Source organism: Paramacrobiotus metropolitanus, unplaced genomic scaffold, assembly GCF_019649055.1.
Source record: "Paramacrobiotus metropolitanus isolate TYO unplaced genomic scaffold, Prichtersi_v1.0 Parri_scaffold0000134, whole genome shotgun sequence".
NCBI lineage: Eukaryota > Metazoa > Tardigrada > Eutardigrada > Parachela > Macrobiotidae > Paramacrobiotus > Paramacrobiotus metropolitanus.
The window spans coordinates 120,358-137,632 of NW_026570354.1; the positions used below are offsets into that span (position 1 = coordinate 120,358).

A 17,275-nucleotide genomic window follows, 5' to 3' on the forward strand; every position below is an offset into this window, starting at 1 on the left:
TCGTGAAATCCTCCATCAGCATTTTCAAAAATGAATTGCTCACCAGCGCTGCAAGAGCGGATCTCAATCAAACTTGCTACCATTAGAGCAATACCTGAGCTATACATAACAACTAAATTGATCCGTTTTGTTGCAGCCTGCCATGCAGCAAAAAAATTACAATAAAATGGATCAAAAATTAATTAAAAAATCGGCATTTTTCCAAAAAGTGAGTCGGGTGCATTGCTCCCCCATTGCGTGCACTATGGAAACCGCTTTTTGTATGCTGATAAAGGACGACCTTCTCTATATATGAAAAAGCTGAAAACAATAAAATACTTAGCAGATAATAAATTACACAAAATTTTGGAGTTCAAAAGCTGGGTCACAATACGCTTCCGCACGATTTCAGTTGGCTTAGGTTTTCGCGATCCGGTCACAACTTTTTTTTCAAAAAAATTTATCGACCGAAGCGAAGCGAAGGTCCTCTATGTTCAAGAAAACGGGAATTTTTGTGCGTCGGTCACGCACGTCGGTCACTAAGTTGTCGGTCACGCCCTAAGTAGTTAGGGCGTGACCGACACTTAAACATAGATGAGACTGCTAGGCGCTCAATAACATTTAGGCCCTACAACGTAGGGAACCTGTAACCGCGCATTAAACCAAAACACTAATGTGCTTACTAACGTGTTTTGTCAGTCCTAAGAGCAAATTTTACTAAACACGGTACTAACAGAATGTCCTTAGACTAACTACCAAGAAACAGCGCACAGCTGACTGATTTAGCAGCTGAAGTGATAGTAGACCCTCTATATTCAAAAAAAGCAACCCCTATCCTTTTTTCCTGTATCATTTATTACTGACATAGAAGTAGCACCGTTCTATGCTAGCATATAAGACCGAAGCTAAGCTAGGAGTCGGAACAGTAAAGGGAATGTAGTCCAGCAAATTCCTAGATTCAGCTTGATTCAATTCTATCTGCTAAGAAACAGTGGATTGGCAGGGGCGCAGACATTAAGAAACTGCAGAACGGTAAACGAGATGTCGTAGCAACCGTAACCTTTGTTGTATTTATGACCTCTGTCCATTGTGATATCTATTGACCTACGTTTGCATTGTTAGTCAATCAGTTAGCAGACAAATCTTGAGCGGCAACTCGTGAAAACGCGTAACAGGGCATTCTGCCGCAAGGTTGTAATGAGGGACCACGCCCCTATCGCGGGCAACTTTTTTCTTATTTGGCGCCCAAAACTTGCTCGTATCACTTGCAGTACGTATAAAGAGTTCGGTAAGCACGTTTCCACTTAAAAAGAAAAGCGTGACTTACTCGTACTTTTAGCAGTAAGCGGCATTAATATTCCGTGCATCTTGTACTAATGGTGAGTAATGAACGTTAATCTGTAGTATACGAATGTTATGGAAACACATACAGTCTTGTAATCAATATCGTACTCAAGGACTTTGTTGTATTACTTACATTATACAGAATGGTGAGTCTTAGTACGAAAGTCTTGGCAAGCAGATATGAACGTATGACCTCGTTGGGTCGTGTCCCTTCATTTGGTCCACCACTCATTTTGTCCACCACTCATTTCGTCCACCATTCATTTTGTCCACTGTACATTATGTCCACCATACAGTTCGATGCACACTACCGAGTTCGATTTATACTTTACTGCACCTACGCAAACGCTAACTCTGTGCTGAAACGATTACAGTGGTTTAGGTTAAACGATATACAACACCTCGCAACCCTCAACACTATGCTGAGAAGTGAGAACGATTACTGTGCTTTAGGTTATCTTAGGATTTCTTAGATTCATCGACCGAAGCGAAGGTCCTCTATGTTCAATAAAACGGGAATTTTTGTGCGTCGGTCACGCACGTCGGTCACGCACAAAGTTGTCGGTCACGCCCTAAGAAGTTATGGCGTGACCGACGCTTGAACGCGGTTAAGGGACATCTAGGTGCTCAATAATACTTACGCACTACAGCGTAGGGAAACCGCCATTGTTTGAGCAAGCAAAGTAATCAGTTTCTTCAAAGAAATGCTGAGCCGAAGCAATTAGTGACACGACGGTTTTTAATGGCTTGTTTGACCAACGGCCTTTGTCTTTGCATGCGGCACGCATTCACCCGCCGTCCCAGAGTCATCTGCCTTTCATTTGTTTTACTCAGCGGTCCAGCTGAACATTCTCTGTACTAGACATAGCGCAACAAAACACCGTAAACTCTGAATGCGCTTCCTGAGAAATTAAACTTAATCGAAAAACAAATCAACGCGTTATAAAAAAATTGACTGTATAATGTCAATCGAGCTCTGTCTCTTGAGCTTATCAAACACACCGATTTTGGATATCATTGAAACTACCAACGTTATAACGATAAACGTGCAGGGGCGGTACGGTCCCAACATCCCAGAAACAGCTTCTGGATATTTAGATTTTTAAATGAATCGGTATTCAAATTTCCAATGTGTGAAAAGCTTTTACAAAAGACGCTCCAAAAGTAAATTTCCCAATTTTGCCTCCCTGCCATTTGAAGTAATAGTCATGTGATTTATTTTTAGTTGTATAAGCAATTATGTAAACAAATTAGAGACATACGAATCAAAAGATTCAATGAAGAACTGGGAAAACGAAAAACAGAATAGCAATACTACTTATACATCAATTTCCACGGGTTTTTTTGAAGTTCGTTCTTTTTATTACCACTTCCGTTCCTGTTATAATCTCAACAGCAAATTTAAAGTACCAGCTACGAATACTGTTCTTAATATCACTGCGATAACAGAATGGTTTGAAAAATTTCCGGATGAGAGCAAACCTTTTTTTTCTCCACGACCCCGGAATCCTCTTTTTCAGCCTTCTTGCTGATATGAATCCAAAAGTTCTTGGCATTAATAAAAAGGAAATTTCATGCGCAGTCATGCGGGTCTTGGACACAAATAACTTCAAGTTGTACCGACGACAGTAATGTTTTACAAGAAATTTTCGATTTTTTACCGTCTGGCACCTTGAGCAGCTCTGGGGTTTTTCTACCTAGTCATCGAGAGTTTTTACTTTTCTGGAAAAGCGTTGCAAAGAAGTTATTTTGTTTCGTTCATGGAATTAGGACAGAAAAGAATTCCTAATCTGATGATATTTGTTGCTTTTCGAAAAGTGAGCAGGATGACTGAGACTAACAAAGACTGTCAGGGTAAAACCCGTGGCAAAGTGCCGAAAACCTTGGACGGCTTTCTCGGCAGTTCTTCTCCGTTTGATTGTAGTTAGGTAGAGTTATATTTTATTTTGGTTCGTAATGAAGGACGTTTCTAAAAATATGGTTCATAAGAAATAAAAGCGTTCAAGCAGGGAGATCCAAAATAGGGAAACTTACTTTTGGAGCGTCCTTTGTACAATGTTTCTGCGCAAGATAGAGTTTCCACATTATTTTTTTACCAAACAGCGCTTAGTGAATTTAAACCTAGAATTTTTGACTTTAAAACCATATAACCGATTGAGTGAAAGTAAAATAATTTTTCTGCCAACGTAGTAGTGTAGTATGATCATCCCTCTAAGTCATCTTTACATTCACACAACTCAAAATCGACTAATAGTGAGTCACGAACATCAGTAGAATGTTACGGAAACACATTTCTGTAACCAATAATTATTGTACTCAAGGACTTTGTTATATTACTTACATTATACAGAATAGTGAGTACGGCAAGTACTGTTCCAATGTAAGCAACTACTTAAACTTATGCCTCAGTAAGAGTAAGTCGCAAGCAGACCTGAACTTGTGACCTTTTTGGGTTATATTCCCCTTTACTGTTCCTAGCTTCGCTTCGGTCTTATAGTGCTAGCCTAAAGCGGTGCACTTTTCTAGTAGTATTTTCAGTAGGTAACAAAATTTGTAATTTATCGACCTTAAGACCTTTGCTGTACGACAACTGGTTCACGAACAGCAAACAAAAAACTGAGAGCGCCATTTTTTTGGGCCACCCGGTACCTTGATTTGTAGCCGGCAGCGGTGCTCTGGTCCGGAGGAAGCCGAAGAACGCGGCCCGGCCGCCACCCGGCCCACCTTCATCGACCGACAGCAAGGAACAGTTACACGCAGCAGAGAGCAGTTACAGACTTACAGTTGATATTATACAACTCCCATCGGCGCATTTAACGATCAACCGAGCACTTGTTTGCTGTTTTCAAGTTCGGTTCCAAAAAAAGTGGTGATTATACGCTTTCTGGTTGGCTTTGACGCTTTTATTGGTGTTTGATGCTGTCATGCTATGATGCTGCGTCATGCTATGATACTGTTACTCGCTGCTCTTTCTTACGGACCGGAAGTGAGCCTGTCATGTGGGCACAGACTGCAGGGTATTGCTTTTGCGGAGAGATAGTCTGAGACAGGCTCAGCTAGGATCGCTCAGCGATTTTAAAGCTGCACGTTGTTGCCTGCCTTGTCTTTTCAACACTGTTTGGCTTCCCGACATTATGCTGAGCGACATACTGTACATATAATTGCTGATTAGTGATTACACTGACACAACCTGTTTACCCGCTGATTCCTGACCGACTATTCACTCTTCTACAGATACAATCTGCTGCGGAATGTTGTGCAGAAACTGTTTTTTGAGAGAATGATATTGTAGAGGCCAGCTGGTTGTTGGTTGTCCCTGTTTCTGGTTGAGAACCTTTCTGTAGATTCCTGCTATCATCTCTTGTACGGTTGAGACTGATCTCTTACACCACTGGTTGCCGATTTCTAACCTAACTTGGCTTTACATCTGGACTTTGATGTATTTTCCGTCAACACCTTCTCACCGACAATATCCTGGATGAGTTGATGTATCTCATCCTTCTCCAGCCGCACGTGTACAGTCTGTACGGCCACCGTGTTCCGGCCGCTGATATGGACTCACTGCCAGCCGGAAGCCGTCCCACTGGCCCAGTCACTTACCGGCAAACCATTTCCTGCTACAAGACCAAAAGGGAATACTACTTGTACCGTTGTACGGTTGTACCATACTTCAGGCGCGCTGTACTCGTTTGGGCCAGAGCGACCTTGAGAATCGAGCCCGAAAACCGCAGAGTCGCTGCACATTACTGCTGCTGCTTTCAACTGCTGTGGAAAGGCTTTGAAATCCTTTAGGAATAAGTCAGCTGATTCAGTCAGCGTGTAATATAAATGCAAAGTGCTGACGTCATAAATTTGATCGAATTTCTAGCGATTTCCGCAGGGAATCACTCGTTGGCTTCGCCCGACAAATGGGTTATTGACACAAGTATAATTCATAAGGTAACATAAGAAAACTGCTGGAAATAAATTTCTTGAAACAAAACAGAAATAATTCCTAATTTTTCGCGGCAAAAGAAAACACAGAGTTTACAGCAAAGGTAAACGTTCGCACCAGGCGCAAAGCTGATGCTCGTTTTGATGCGGGAACTGGCAGAAATCCTATAAAAAAATCATAAATTATTAAGAATTCCTTGTAAAGCATTTCGTAATGCATGGTTTAAATTAATAAACGAGTACTGTACTGCTACCCTGCACTTGTCCAGACTTTTGTACGGTTTGAGCCTACTGCACTGTAGGCGAGTGAGAGCTAAAGCCGCTCACGTTCAGTCAGCTGCCTGCTCTCTGCACGCAGTTGCAGGCCGTGTATGTGAATCGTGAATGGGCTGATACAACGTACGTGCGCCTGCACTGCAAAATAAATGGACAAGTGCAGGGTAGCAGTACAGTACATCTTCTCAGTGACATACATATGTGTCACGTATTGTAGAACATGGGAAACTCAATGCCTGTACAGATATCTGTACAGGAAATATAGATATTTCGTGGAGAAATTAAAGCTGCATTTATTGAAGTGCAATAAACTATAAAGAGCAAAATAATTCTCGTGCGGAACGCGAAGCAGGCGGTCGGTTCTGCTGCCGAAATCATTAGAAATTCCGCCAAAAACAGTAATTTTGCCGGTATTTTGCACAAGTGCGGAACATTTCTGACCAATACACCACTTTACTTGTCTAAAGTGCCCACTTTTAATATACGTATTCAGGGACCGGATCCACGTTCGTTGTAAACAAATTTTTCCATGGTGTGAACAGTTGACAACCCGAATCATGATAACGGGTTGCACGCATGCGTATGTCAGTTAACTTCCAGTCACTCTGAAGGAATGCTAGCGCAGCGCCGCAAATCGGTCTATAATCGCCGGCGGAAAGGGCGTATCAGCTGAGCGACACCCAGCCGCTGCCGACTGGCGAGCGGCGATAGGGCAATGTCATCAAGGCATGGGTGTGGCCAGCTCACATGCCGTCTGCAGCGCCACCGGAAGTATGTGACGCAGATGGCGCATCCGGATCGGAGCGGAGAACCGGGGCTGTATCGTTTATGGTTGAACTGTAATGTTTCTATCGATTTCTTTCTTGCCCTGACTACTATAATTATATACTCGCATTATACCTAATGCAATTTATAAGTATAAAATTTTATCGGAAACTTTTATTAGAGTTCGACATGTGACTATATCTACAATTTGTAGACGGCTGCCGATCACTTCGGCCGCGATTCACTTCGTCTTACACTCATTTCGGCCGTCTTCTACGGGATGCTGGTATTTGCTTTTAACGCGAATCGCAAACAATCGAAGGTTTCTGCAAAGGTCTTATGTGGCGCCACGCTTCCGGTCGCTCTTGTCGTCGCCAAATGTGTTGCAAATCTATCGAACCAATTTCATGTCTCGGTATATAATAAACACAAGAAAAGAGAGTACGTATAACAAAACGCAAGTACTCGGAGCCCGCGGAGGGGTGAACCGAGCCTTGTCCACATTCAGCATCCCGCTATAATTATTCTGCTGCAGAAACTGCTGGAAATTTTGTAAAACTAATTAAACTCTTTCCATTTTGCGTGTTAAGGCGCCGGTTAAAATAACACACCACTAACTGCCAATTTTCGCGCGAAGCCCGAAGCCGACGCACATTTTTACTGCCAAAATTGCTAGAAATTCACAAAATGAATAGTAAATTATTGCAAAGTCCTTGCGCAGCTTTTTTTCGAGCAGTGTTTATTGATAAATGAGTAAATCATGTAAATGCATTCGGTAGCAAAAGTGTGTATCGTGGAATATACTGTAATAAAGTTTATACCTATACGCCGAGTATTTATTTTAAATTATTAAAGTGGAATACAGGGCTTTTTACGCGCGGAGCGCGGAGCGGACAGTCTGTTTACCGCGAAAGGCGCTAAAAATTGACCAAAAAAGAGTCATTCCTTGGGTTTTTTGCAAGATCGGCTAATATTTCTATGCGATAGTCCTCCCTTTACTTTTTTGAAGTAGCCTTAAATTTTTAGCCGTCGGCAGATTCACCACTAACGGCCGCCCACCGCGCTAACCACATTAAACGATCCCAGGGACGCAATGGCAGCCATTACCGCTACAATACCTCCCACTCAGTCACAATTATGAGGAAAATAACAGATCGGTCGTACGGTTCGGTACTGTGCAAGTGTCTGAATTGAATACGATTCCCACATGATTATAACTTGATGCACAGTGCACCTGACCGAGGTGCTTCAGGGCTTTAACCAACTCACGTTAATAATTATTTTTCCGGTACGGACCGATTGTCCGGCGGCCGTCAGTGGTGCCGGTCACAGTAAAGGATGTGGCAGAACGTAGAAACATAGCCTCCGGTGGGCGCCGTGGCTCTATCGGGAGACCCATGGAGATAAAAGTAGATTAGCTGCGTCGTTCTACTGCACGCGCCTTCAGGTCTTCACTGCGCAGGCGCACTGATACTCAGCTTCCCATCGGGAACAGCACAGCCAGGTTACGAGTTCCAGCACTGTCACGTATTGTCAGGAAATCATTCAAACGGCTGACATTAGGGACAATTCTTCTTCACAATGTGTTCTTCCAGTTGCGTGGAAAGTGGGAAAACCGAGTCCACTGCGCGGATCACATGCATCACGATGCAGGCATGCGCTATGCAGCAGTCACTGCAGCGAAGCAATTCAACAGTGCAGGGCGACTGCAGACTGCAGCGCCACCGGAAATGACGAAAACGACCAATGCGCAGCTGCATTTTCTTATTTTCCCACCGATTGTACGAGTAGCAGTAAGTAACAGTCCTAAGAAAGACGGATTACGTAGAAAGAGCGGCTGTTTTTCGTTCGCACAAATACAGAAATATTATGTACCACAAATAATCATCGCACTCTATTACTTCAACAGCTTTAACAGGGCGTCGGGAATAATTAATGGCCATGTCTACGCGCGAGAACACTCCCGCGCTATGAGTTTTGGCTACGCGCCAGAGCTTTTCCCGTCCAAAAAAATTACGAACAAAAAGTTTAAGCGACAAAAATCCGCGCAAGAATATCTCGCGGAATACTTTTGACCACTGGAAATTATACGGTTCCTTCGATTCAGTTGTCGAACACACGCCCACATGTGTCAAATTATATTTTTTCATGAGATGGGGAAGTTAAGAAAAAATCCGAAAGCCATTCTACGCGTGTAGTATGCGAGCAATATTCACAGCGCAAATGATCTGTATCCGCTAGGCAGATGCAACCGCCGGGGTATTTCCACCGTATCTGCTGCCGTTACTGTGCAATTGTGACCTTTGACCGTGGTTTTCGTTGGACAATTACGGCCCTGCGATCTGGAAGGGGTGCCAATGTGCCGGTTTCGATGAAGGTTAAAACCAGTGGCGCAGTTCGTCCTCCCGGGCGTATTTGGCGCTTTGAACCTGCTTGCCAAACAATTGCAACAGGACAGGTCATAGGCAAAGGACAACGAGCATATTAGGCAGTTATTTTCTCCGTGTAGTTGTCCGTAGACCGGGACGTACTCGATGCCGGATGGTCAAACTGGAAGTGTAACTGCAGTTCCAGCTAGTCTGTGGGGATTTGTCCCATTGAACAGTAGATCCGCGCAAGACCAGGGATGCCGCAGTTAAACAGCGCGCAAACGTAGTTGTTGACGCCGGTGAACATGGGCTGTACAGTGGTTCGTCATGCATCCGCATGTGGAAACACGGCCTTGCGAAGAACTGGTCGTTATATATCCTGGCACAGAGCCAACTCTGCAGGAAGTTCTAGCCCGCCTTTCTGGGGAAATGCATTGCGCAACAGATAAACTCACTGCGTTAAGCGCTCTCATAACCTCCGCGTACGATTCACATCTATTTCCCACTTTAAGTTGTGATGCCATAACGGCTAAGAGTTGTGAAAACTCGAATTATCAGAAATGTGAAACGCCGATACGGTTAGATTTTGTGTTTCGTTCAATAAAAGGTGACCTTTCCGTAATTATTACTTGCCATATCGTAATAAATACACAGATTGAAACTTTTTGTTAGTAATTTTTTTGGGCGGGGAAAAACTCTCGCGCGTGGCCATTTCGATAATATAATTATACTGTACAGATGCGTTGGCGAAATTGCTGGAGCTGCGGCCAGTGATCATCGAGGTGAACGCCACTGTTCGTTTGTCCAGCACCGCAGTGCGCCATAATTAAACATTTCCCTGTTTATGTCGGCCGTATAGTAATTGGTCTTCGGTGTGATTGTTATCGAATACTACCATCAGCAATTGTTCTCCCTGATTTGTTCCAGGTATCATTCTTCTCACCGATCGCAGGTGTGTCTTGCGTCTATGACCTTTTGCCACCTACAATACTCGAAAATAGCGCAAGTCGATCGTCTTGGCACTTAGTCTGTAGAATGAATTACTTGTTTCGCATTCGAATTAAATGAGTGCATAGCCTCGAGGAATTCGATTCAGCTCATCTGACTGTTAACAGTCACTTAACACCCAAGACGGGCCGGGCCGTTCATTATGATTCGACGCCGAGTGAAGTGTGGAACACGCACCTTCGCCATCATTTCAACGCCGCAGCTACGGTATTATTATTATCACACATTATCGAACCAACAGCAGCCAAACTCCACTGGGGAGACTTTTAAGGCTATTGGAATTTATTTTTGGTATTTTGAAAATGCATATTCTTCTTTAAGACCATTACAGCGCAGACGTATAGCTCTCGTCTTTCCATTTGTATCTACAGGGAAAAATTGAAAAGGAATACAAGATCACAAAGCCCCGTGCAGCGGGCGCCGCGTTTCAACCCAACCGAGCAGTCATTAAAAAGCAACAGAAAGTATAAAGTAAACTGAAAACAATAATCAACCCAACCAACGCAGCCGATCCATTCCGCACGCACCGCCCGCCAACTGTCCCTCCTATTCCGGCGTCGAGGTGTCCTCGCTTCTCGGGCTCGGCTGCGCTCCTTCGCTGCCCAAACGTCGCCGCAACCTATACAGAAAAAACCACAATAATTAGGAAAATATAATTAAAAGAACCAAATTAATTAACCGGGGAGCATCTCCAGTTTGGCGCGCCAGTCAATCTTCTGTTCACACCCAACAGAAGAAAAACTTCAGTTAAATTAAATGCACTGCGAGCTCAAGTAAAATGGCGTACGTCAAGTCGGGCCGGGGCCAGGATGGAGCTGGACGATGCAAGTCAGATGGGCGACGCCGCTTTTCAGCTTCTGCATCTGCTCCGCGTGCGACTCTGCAAACAGCCCGAACACTTTCGCCTGTCTTTATTTTTTTGCAACTTTTATTCAGCTTATATTCATAATTATTTGACAGTGATCATGACCTCCAACAAAAATTAAATTACACAGCTAAAACACTTCATATTCATATTACATATGTAAGAATTATACACGTTGACGTGCCTGAAATCAACACATGTTCTCGCTGCAAACTTTGACAGTTACAACGAGTGGTTTAGTACAGGTGATGCCATTTGAAGTGCCCATTTTGTCGCCGGTGCCTGTCAGGATCTAAAGATGACGAGCTTCGACGTTCGTGAAGTGGTGGGGAGGGTGACGCGACAGCCAGCGTGTGCTGCCGGAGGAGAAGGCAACGTGACGCGGCCGTCGGCCGTCGACGCCATGGTCCACATCAGCAGCGTTGCGCCTCCTCATTCGTGCCTCTGTCGCTGCCTCTGACTGAGGAACGGATGACCTTTCGGCGACAATCTTGTGTTGGGACTGGCAAAGCCCGGCTGGCAAAAATCGCAGACGTGTACTAGTGTACTGATTCATACTGTTTTCTTGTGTCAGCAGATTGTCTTCAGCAAAATTTCCCTTACGGAATTTCGTTGACAAAATTTCGTTTACAAAATTGCGTTTCTGTAGCAACTGGTCGCGGAAAGCCAGATGCGGCTGCCATGAAAGATGTTGCACGGCAACACAATGCTCGATGTCCCGGAAACGCGTGCCACGTGCTGGGCTTGGATGGCAGATGATTAATTGTTTATCGTTCATTTTCTGCGTACAAGGACGAAATGCGGCTTCCATGGTCAATGATCAGTACTTCTATGGCAGACTGCAGTGTGTAGCCGTGTTGCTGGTCACCTGTTGGCTGCTGTCTCTGACTGGCTGCCCATCGGCCGCCTGCCCGACGCATACGGCGGTACCGAAGGCCGGCCGCAACGCCAACGCCACGCACCCCTACAGCATCGCCACCTGTTAGTGCATCCCATGAGGCATTACCCCAATGTTTTCATAGTGCGACACAGGGCATCGTAGGCTGCATAGGCATCTTACCGTAAGAACCGTTACTGAATACACACTACTCGCAATCATCTGTGCCAGGATTTCGGCCCGTCGCCTTCTTAACGCATATCATTTCAGACTCATCCAATTTAACTGCTTCGCCATAACTGCAGCAGCATCCTCACAGTACGGGGAGTGTTGACCAACTGCTGACCTTCTATCATTTTCCTTTGCTAAGCCCAGTGGGGCGTGGCCACTCAGGAGGCTATCACCATGGAGGCGACATGGTTACATAGGCTGGCTGGTCTTCGTGCTAAATAAATTTTACGTTGACTGGTTTACCAGCCGGTGTCAAAACCCTGGCACAGATAAAATTAATGCACTAATGCCCAAAAAACTCAGGAGTACACATCCGTGCTGGGCTTATATATTGTAATTAACTATTATGCCTTAGCAAATTACTGTAACTGCTTCGTCTTGCAGTGGACCGCATCGTGGAGGAAGCAACACACGACCCGGACAGTGATGTGATTGCTCTGGCTTTTGACGGGCCCATCCCCACCGCCAATGGCAACCAAGCGCAACTGGTCCGTGTCGACTCCGGCGCCAGTGCCTCCGTCGTGTGCGCGGCGCACAGTCTCCCCTACACCTTTCCGCAGCACCTCCCCGAATTCTCCTGGACGCACCGGCAGCGGCCGCTGGCCTTCCTCAGCAACGGCCGCCTCGTCAACGTTCACCCCGGCACCTTCGACCTCGAGCATTCCGTGCAATCCCGCCCGGCGCCGGCATCCCCCTTCGCCGACGTCAGCGTGACCTTGACCTTTAGAAACGCCTCCTGGCAGGCCAGCGGCGACGTGACCTGCACCCAGCACTGCCTCGGGCCCTTGACCTTGCTGCCGGCGCTGCTGGAGCCCGCTGCCGCGCCCCTCTGCGCCAGCCACACCCAGCACTTCCGGCTGCTGGTCTTCCCCTCCGCCGGCGACCTCTTCCCGGTCCCCCTGGCCAACGTCAGCGTGCTTCGCGGGGCCGACGTCCAGATGAGCTGCGTGGCCAACGCCCGGGATGTCGCCCATACAGACACCCTGACCTTTGTGTGGTGCTTGAACGGCCGCGTGATTGCCACCCGCGGGGAGCACCCGTTGCGGGCGCTGGCCGGCGACGTCGTGAGCCGGCACGGCGGCTTCCCCTTGCACGGCATCTCCACGGCTCGTGAGTTCACGTTCGGCGTGGCGTACAACCGCACGGCGACGACGGTGAGCAGCACGCTGGTCGTCTACAGCGTGGACCTGCACACGTCGGCGCGCGTCGAGTGCTGGGTGCGGCCCGACGCCAGTGAGGAAGTGTGGCGCCGGCAGACCGCCTACCTCCATGTTCTCACCACTTTGGCCGCTTAATCGGCCGGCTGGATCTGGGTATGGCGTAGTCGGTTGTTAATTGATTTTGCCAGATGGCCAATGCCCATTTCGCTACTGTAATATTTCAGTAAAGATAATATATTAGCGGGTTGAAAAGGTAGCACGTCAATTCGCCGACCGGCAGCTTGCTTTTCTGCTAAATTGATGACCGACGTTCCGCCGAAACATATATTTTTTGTTGACCGGCAACTTGCTTTTCGGTTCGCTATGTTGGTTTTTGAGTTTTCTTAAATTCTTGTTATGTTCTTAGGTTTCCTGGTTTTCTCGAGCCAGCAAAATGTCGTTAGCAAGTTGTCGGTTAGCGAATTGTCGGTGTGCCGGTTGAATCACAGTCTACTGGCTGGTGCTTGTAATTTCGCGGATATCGACGAACGTTGTCTAAGTGTGGCTGCTGATAGTGTCGCGCACATTGTATGTTGAGTCTGCCTAACGACCTCAACCAAGCTGGCCAAGCAGGTACATAATGAACCGCCCGTCTTGGCAAAATGCTCACTACCGCGCGTGGGTGGCAGCTTGTGCACGAGTTTCTTGCCGCGCGCCGCCAGCATCAACTTGCCGTGGTTATTGACCAGAAACAATACAGGTCTGATTTTTGGTATGCAGTTGCACTATCGGTCTTCATGCTCTTGAAGCTACAGACTACAGAAAGCGCGATGCATAAGTTGGTACAATTATTATGCTTAATGCGAACGACTTAGGGCTGATAATATTTACTGCTTTATTAATTAATCTCTAAACTCTGTACTGTGTGAACCGGCGCAAAATTCTCCGTTGCTTTACCCGACCATCAAAAAATGATTAGACCGGCACGGTGCGTGAAAAATCACCAGAAAAATCACAAAAAAACACAAATAAAATTCTGCCAAACTGAACCGCAGACAACAACCCGCTACCGATCCGCGAAAGATGAGAATAAATACTTAAAAAATCGCTGCGGAGTGCGGACGCGGCACAAACCAGAGAAAAGACAGAAGCCGCGGAGCCCTTCACCAGCGAGAGGTGCGCGTCTCCACGAGGGCCTTCAGCGGCGCCATGTAGTCCTCCTCCGCCTCCTGTGTGACAATTCCCTCCAGAGCCCCGTCGCAGCGCAATTCCCACTGCTGGGCGCCCTGCACCAGGCAGGCCAGCAGCAGCGGCGCCGCCCGCTCCACCTCCACGCCCTGCAGGGCCATTCCGCACTGCGCGTACAGCGGGGGACCGGCGTTGCGGCGCAGCGCGTGCTCCAGCGCACACACCGTCTGCAAGCAACACAACCTCAACACTCCCCTGTCCATGGTATAGGTTATTCGTATGATCTCTTCTGTTGTCGACTATGCTGAGAACGATCGATTTCATGAAACAGAACGAAGAAAATGGACCTACTTTGCCCAGAGTGTCCAGCAGCTGGCGCTGACGTTCGCCCAGTGGCTGCTGGTTGGCTCGCATTTCCGCCAGCCAGTCCGCGGCGCGCTGCTGGTCATCCGTCGCCGCTGTCCACGCCAGCCCGGCCTCCAGCAGATCCCACACCTGCCGCAACAACCCCGTGCTCGTCGGCTCGACACGCGCTACGGGAATGTTCACCGGCGTGTCCATGCGGCATTGCAAACGCTGCTCCTCGTATTCACAACTGTCGACGTCCAGCAGGTCGACGCGGCACTGCAACAGCACAACCTCCTTGCCCGGCAGTCGACGCAGCGCCTCCGCCAAATCCCCCACTGCGCAACCCATGCCCGAGCGCGTCTTGTGCGGACAGGCGTCGACGGACAGCCGGCACGTCAGCCGCGGGAGAAAGATGGTGGGCACACGCTCACGCATTCCCGGGCAGTGCTTGGCCAAATCGCCCACTTTCAGCAGGCTGTCCAGATCACCGTTGCGGAGGACGACACGGTGGACGGAAGAGCGAAAGGCGTGGAGCAGGCTGGCCAGCAGGGCGTAGTCGTCGCGGCCGTTAACGACGAGGTCGGCGGCCAGCGGGGCCGACTGCAGGACGGCGTCAAAGAGGGCGCACACCGGGCGCAGACGCGTCCACTCCATCGCGTCCAGATGGGAGAAGACCGCGGAGAGCAACACCACCGGCAGCTGCTGCAGTCCCTCGCCAGCGGTGGCCTCCACGGCCGCGGGCACCTCCAGCATGCGGAGCATCCGCGGCAGCGCCAATGGCAGACGCAGCGCAGCCTCCCGGAAGCCCATCTGCAAACGAAGCAGTTACACTCTTTGTAGGGTAGTCAGCAAAAGCCAGGCCTCCCCACTCACCCACGAATTGTTCCCGTCTGTGCGTTCCATATACAGCCATGTGCCGCCCTCATCCAGCCGACGAAGAAACTCCAACGGCGGCCAACGCCGGTTCGGACGGTACAGGCAGCGCTCCATCAGGCAGCGCTGCGTCTCCTCCGCTGCAGCGGCACATTTCGCTGGCAGCTGCAGCCGGCTGAAAACGAACGTCTCCGGACCGACCAAGAGCTCAGCGTAATCCTCCCCGTAATAGCGCCGCAGCTCCTCTTCCCCGGGTGGTCGGCCGTGCGCTCCCGCCAGAACGCTACTCCCGCTGTCCCCGACGGCATCGCAGCCTGGGTAACGGATCCGAGCGGCCGGGACGACCTGCAAGGGCCCCGTTGCCCGGCCCGCGGCGTCGTACAGCCGCACTAACGCGGCGTCCATGCGACGGTAGCCCTCCTTCACCGTCACCACCAGCTCCGCCCCCAGCCAGGTCCAGGGTCCGCGGGGGTGGGCGCGCCACAGGACCTCCAGCTGCGGCGGCCCCCAGTGTTCCCGCAGATCCCAACTGTGCTGCATCCGGAAGAGGCGGCCGAATGGGACGAACTGACGGCGGCGATCCGGGCAGAGGAAGTCGATGAAGAGACCGCCGACGGCTGCATCCACGATCCGCCCGTACTGCAGCTGGCCGTCGTCGCTCCACACATCGACGCTATCGCAGCGATCGTCCAGGTTAGCAGCATGCTCCCGCGAGATGCGCTGCAGGGATGCCAGGCTGATGCGACGGCGCTGCAACCACAACGAGGCCAGTGAAATATGTAGACCGATTCACGTGTTTTAATGTCCTGTCAGTTGTTTCCCGATACAATACAGACACCAGTACTATTCCTACTTGCACCAGTACATGAAAACGAGCAGTTCACGGTGGAGAATCTAATCAAGCTATCGTTCCAGCAGAAACCAGCTGTGCCGAGTTCGCGGTCTGCGAGATACTGCACCTTAACTCTGCTGTCAGTCACAGAGTCACTAGACTCACTGCTGACGCCTACTCACTGTTAAGTTTAACCGGTGCATTACATGATCCTTAAAATACTCTGTACGCTCATGCACGCTAAACACAAACAGACAGGGAGTACACAAACACAGACGGAAGAAAGGGAAAGGAAACGCTGCCAATGAAAACGTGCTACGTGGAGTCTGCGGACTGCCCAGCACTGCGCTCACGTACCTTTCCCAAATCCATTTCCAAACGAGCAAGAAAAAAAGCAAGATCAGAACACCAAACTGCGCTTAAACTGTTTGGTGACCAAACAGTTTAAGCGCAAGAGCTGGATCCTGGAGAAATATCGTGGAGAATCCGGAGAAGTAAATAAGGGGAAAGCCGCGCCACAAAACACTCGAAACTGCAAACTGGCGAGCAAGCTTGCAAGCGAGACAAAAATGATGGACAATTTCCAGCGAGTTTGGACAGGTTTCACTGCGCTTGTGGAAAGCTGGCTTGAACGAAAATGGTGAGCCGATCATCGCTACACTGTCGCAAGCCGCCAAGCCGTCGTCAAAAAGTTCACGTTTTCAGTTTTCTATCGTTGATTCAGACTTTCCGCTTTCGTTCCGTTGTTTTGTTTCTTTAATTCGAGATGGACTGATAACTGAAAATATTTGCCAGGTAATACGCAAATTTGCCAAAATAATGATAAGGATCTGGAAGGTTAGGACGGAAATCACGGAATGTGCAAATGAAGATATACAGGAAGTACGAGATTGTACTCGGTTGTTGTACAGATAACAGATGAATGTTTTTCGCAGTACATAATAATTATTTATTTTTAATTATGAATTTATATAATTATTTGAAATAATAACGATTGTATTGTTAATTACAGTCACAGTGTACACTGTACATCAGTAAAGCGCAGATACTGTACTCGTACTGTACGTGTATCTGTGTGTCAGTGCGCCCGTATTCGGAGTAAGATACCGTGCACTTAAACCGGTTTTCCTGTTTTCCTGATGCTTTTTTGAAATTTTGACATTGCTCTGATGTGATCACAATGACCGCATCACTGCACTTAAAATTTAATATTATTACTTTTGTTATCAGATTGGTAAGTAAATCACA

The 17,275-nt window shown here is 48.0% G+C and overlaps 2 protein-coding genes across 3 annotated transcripts; one reads left to right on the forward strand and one right to left on the reverse strand.

Moving 5' to 3' along the window:
* Positions 1-11,334: 11,334 nt before the first annotated feature.
* Positions 11,335-13,026, forward strand: LOC129599004 (uncharacterized). Of its 2 annotated transcripts, none has more exons than XM_055497120.1 (2): positions 11,335-11,520; positions 12,032-13,026. In XM_055497120.1, exons 1-2 carry the CDS (start codon positions 11,349-11,351, stop codon positions 12,940-12,942), a joined length of 1,083 nt encoding a protein of 360 aa, XP_055353095.1. In that variant the 5' UTR covers positions 11,335-11,348; the 3' UTR covers positions 12,943-13,026. The 2 variants fall into 2 exon arrangements, 1 of the variants encoding a protein (XP_055353095.1); XR_008691849.1 differs by having other exon boundaries at positions 11,385-11,600; positions 12,032-12,162.
* A 656-nt stretch (positions 13,027-13,682) lies between these two features.
* On the reverse strand, positions 13,683-16,885 carry LOC129598993 (uncharacterized). The gene is made up of 4 exons (XM_055497101.1): positions 16,385-16,885; positions 15,196-15,945; positions 14,326-15,132; positions 13,683-14,201 (listed from the first exon to the last, which is right to left on the reverse strand). Exons 1-4 carry the CDS (start codon positions 16,397-16,399, stop codon positions 13,950-13,952), a joined length of 1,824 nt encoding a protein of 607 aa, XP_055353076.1. The 5' UTR covers positions 16,400-16,885; the 3' UTR covers positions 13,683-13,949.
* Between the last annotated feature and the right edge of the window lie 390 nt (positions 16,886-17,275).

Bases quoted from the DNA above. Each gene is read 5' to 3' on its own strand.
- LOC129599004 (XM_055497120.1), top strand. From the start codon at position 11,349: ATGGTCAATGATCAGTACTTCTATGGCAGACTGCAGTGTGTAGCCGTG. The intron at 11,521-12,031 runs GTTAGTGCATCC...TTCGTCTTGCAG, and splicing joins CCCCTACAGCATCGCCACCT to TGGACCGCATCGTGGAGGAA.
- LOC129598993 (XM_055497101.1), bottom strand. The intron at 15,133-15,195 runs GTGAGTGGGGAG...CTTCGTTTGCAG, and splicing joins CAGACGGGAACAATTCGTGG to ATGGGCTTCCGGGAGGCTGC. The intron at 14,202-14,325 runs GTAGGTCCATTT...TGTTGCTTGCAG, and splicing joins TGCTGGACACTCTGGGCAAA to ACGGTGTGTGCGCTGGAGCA.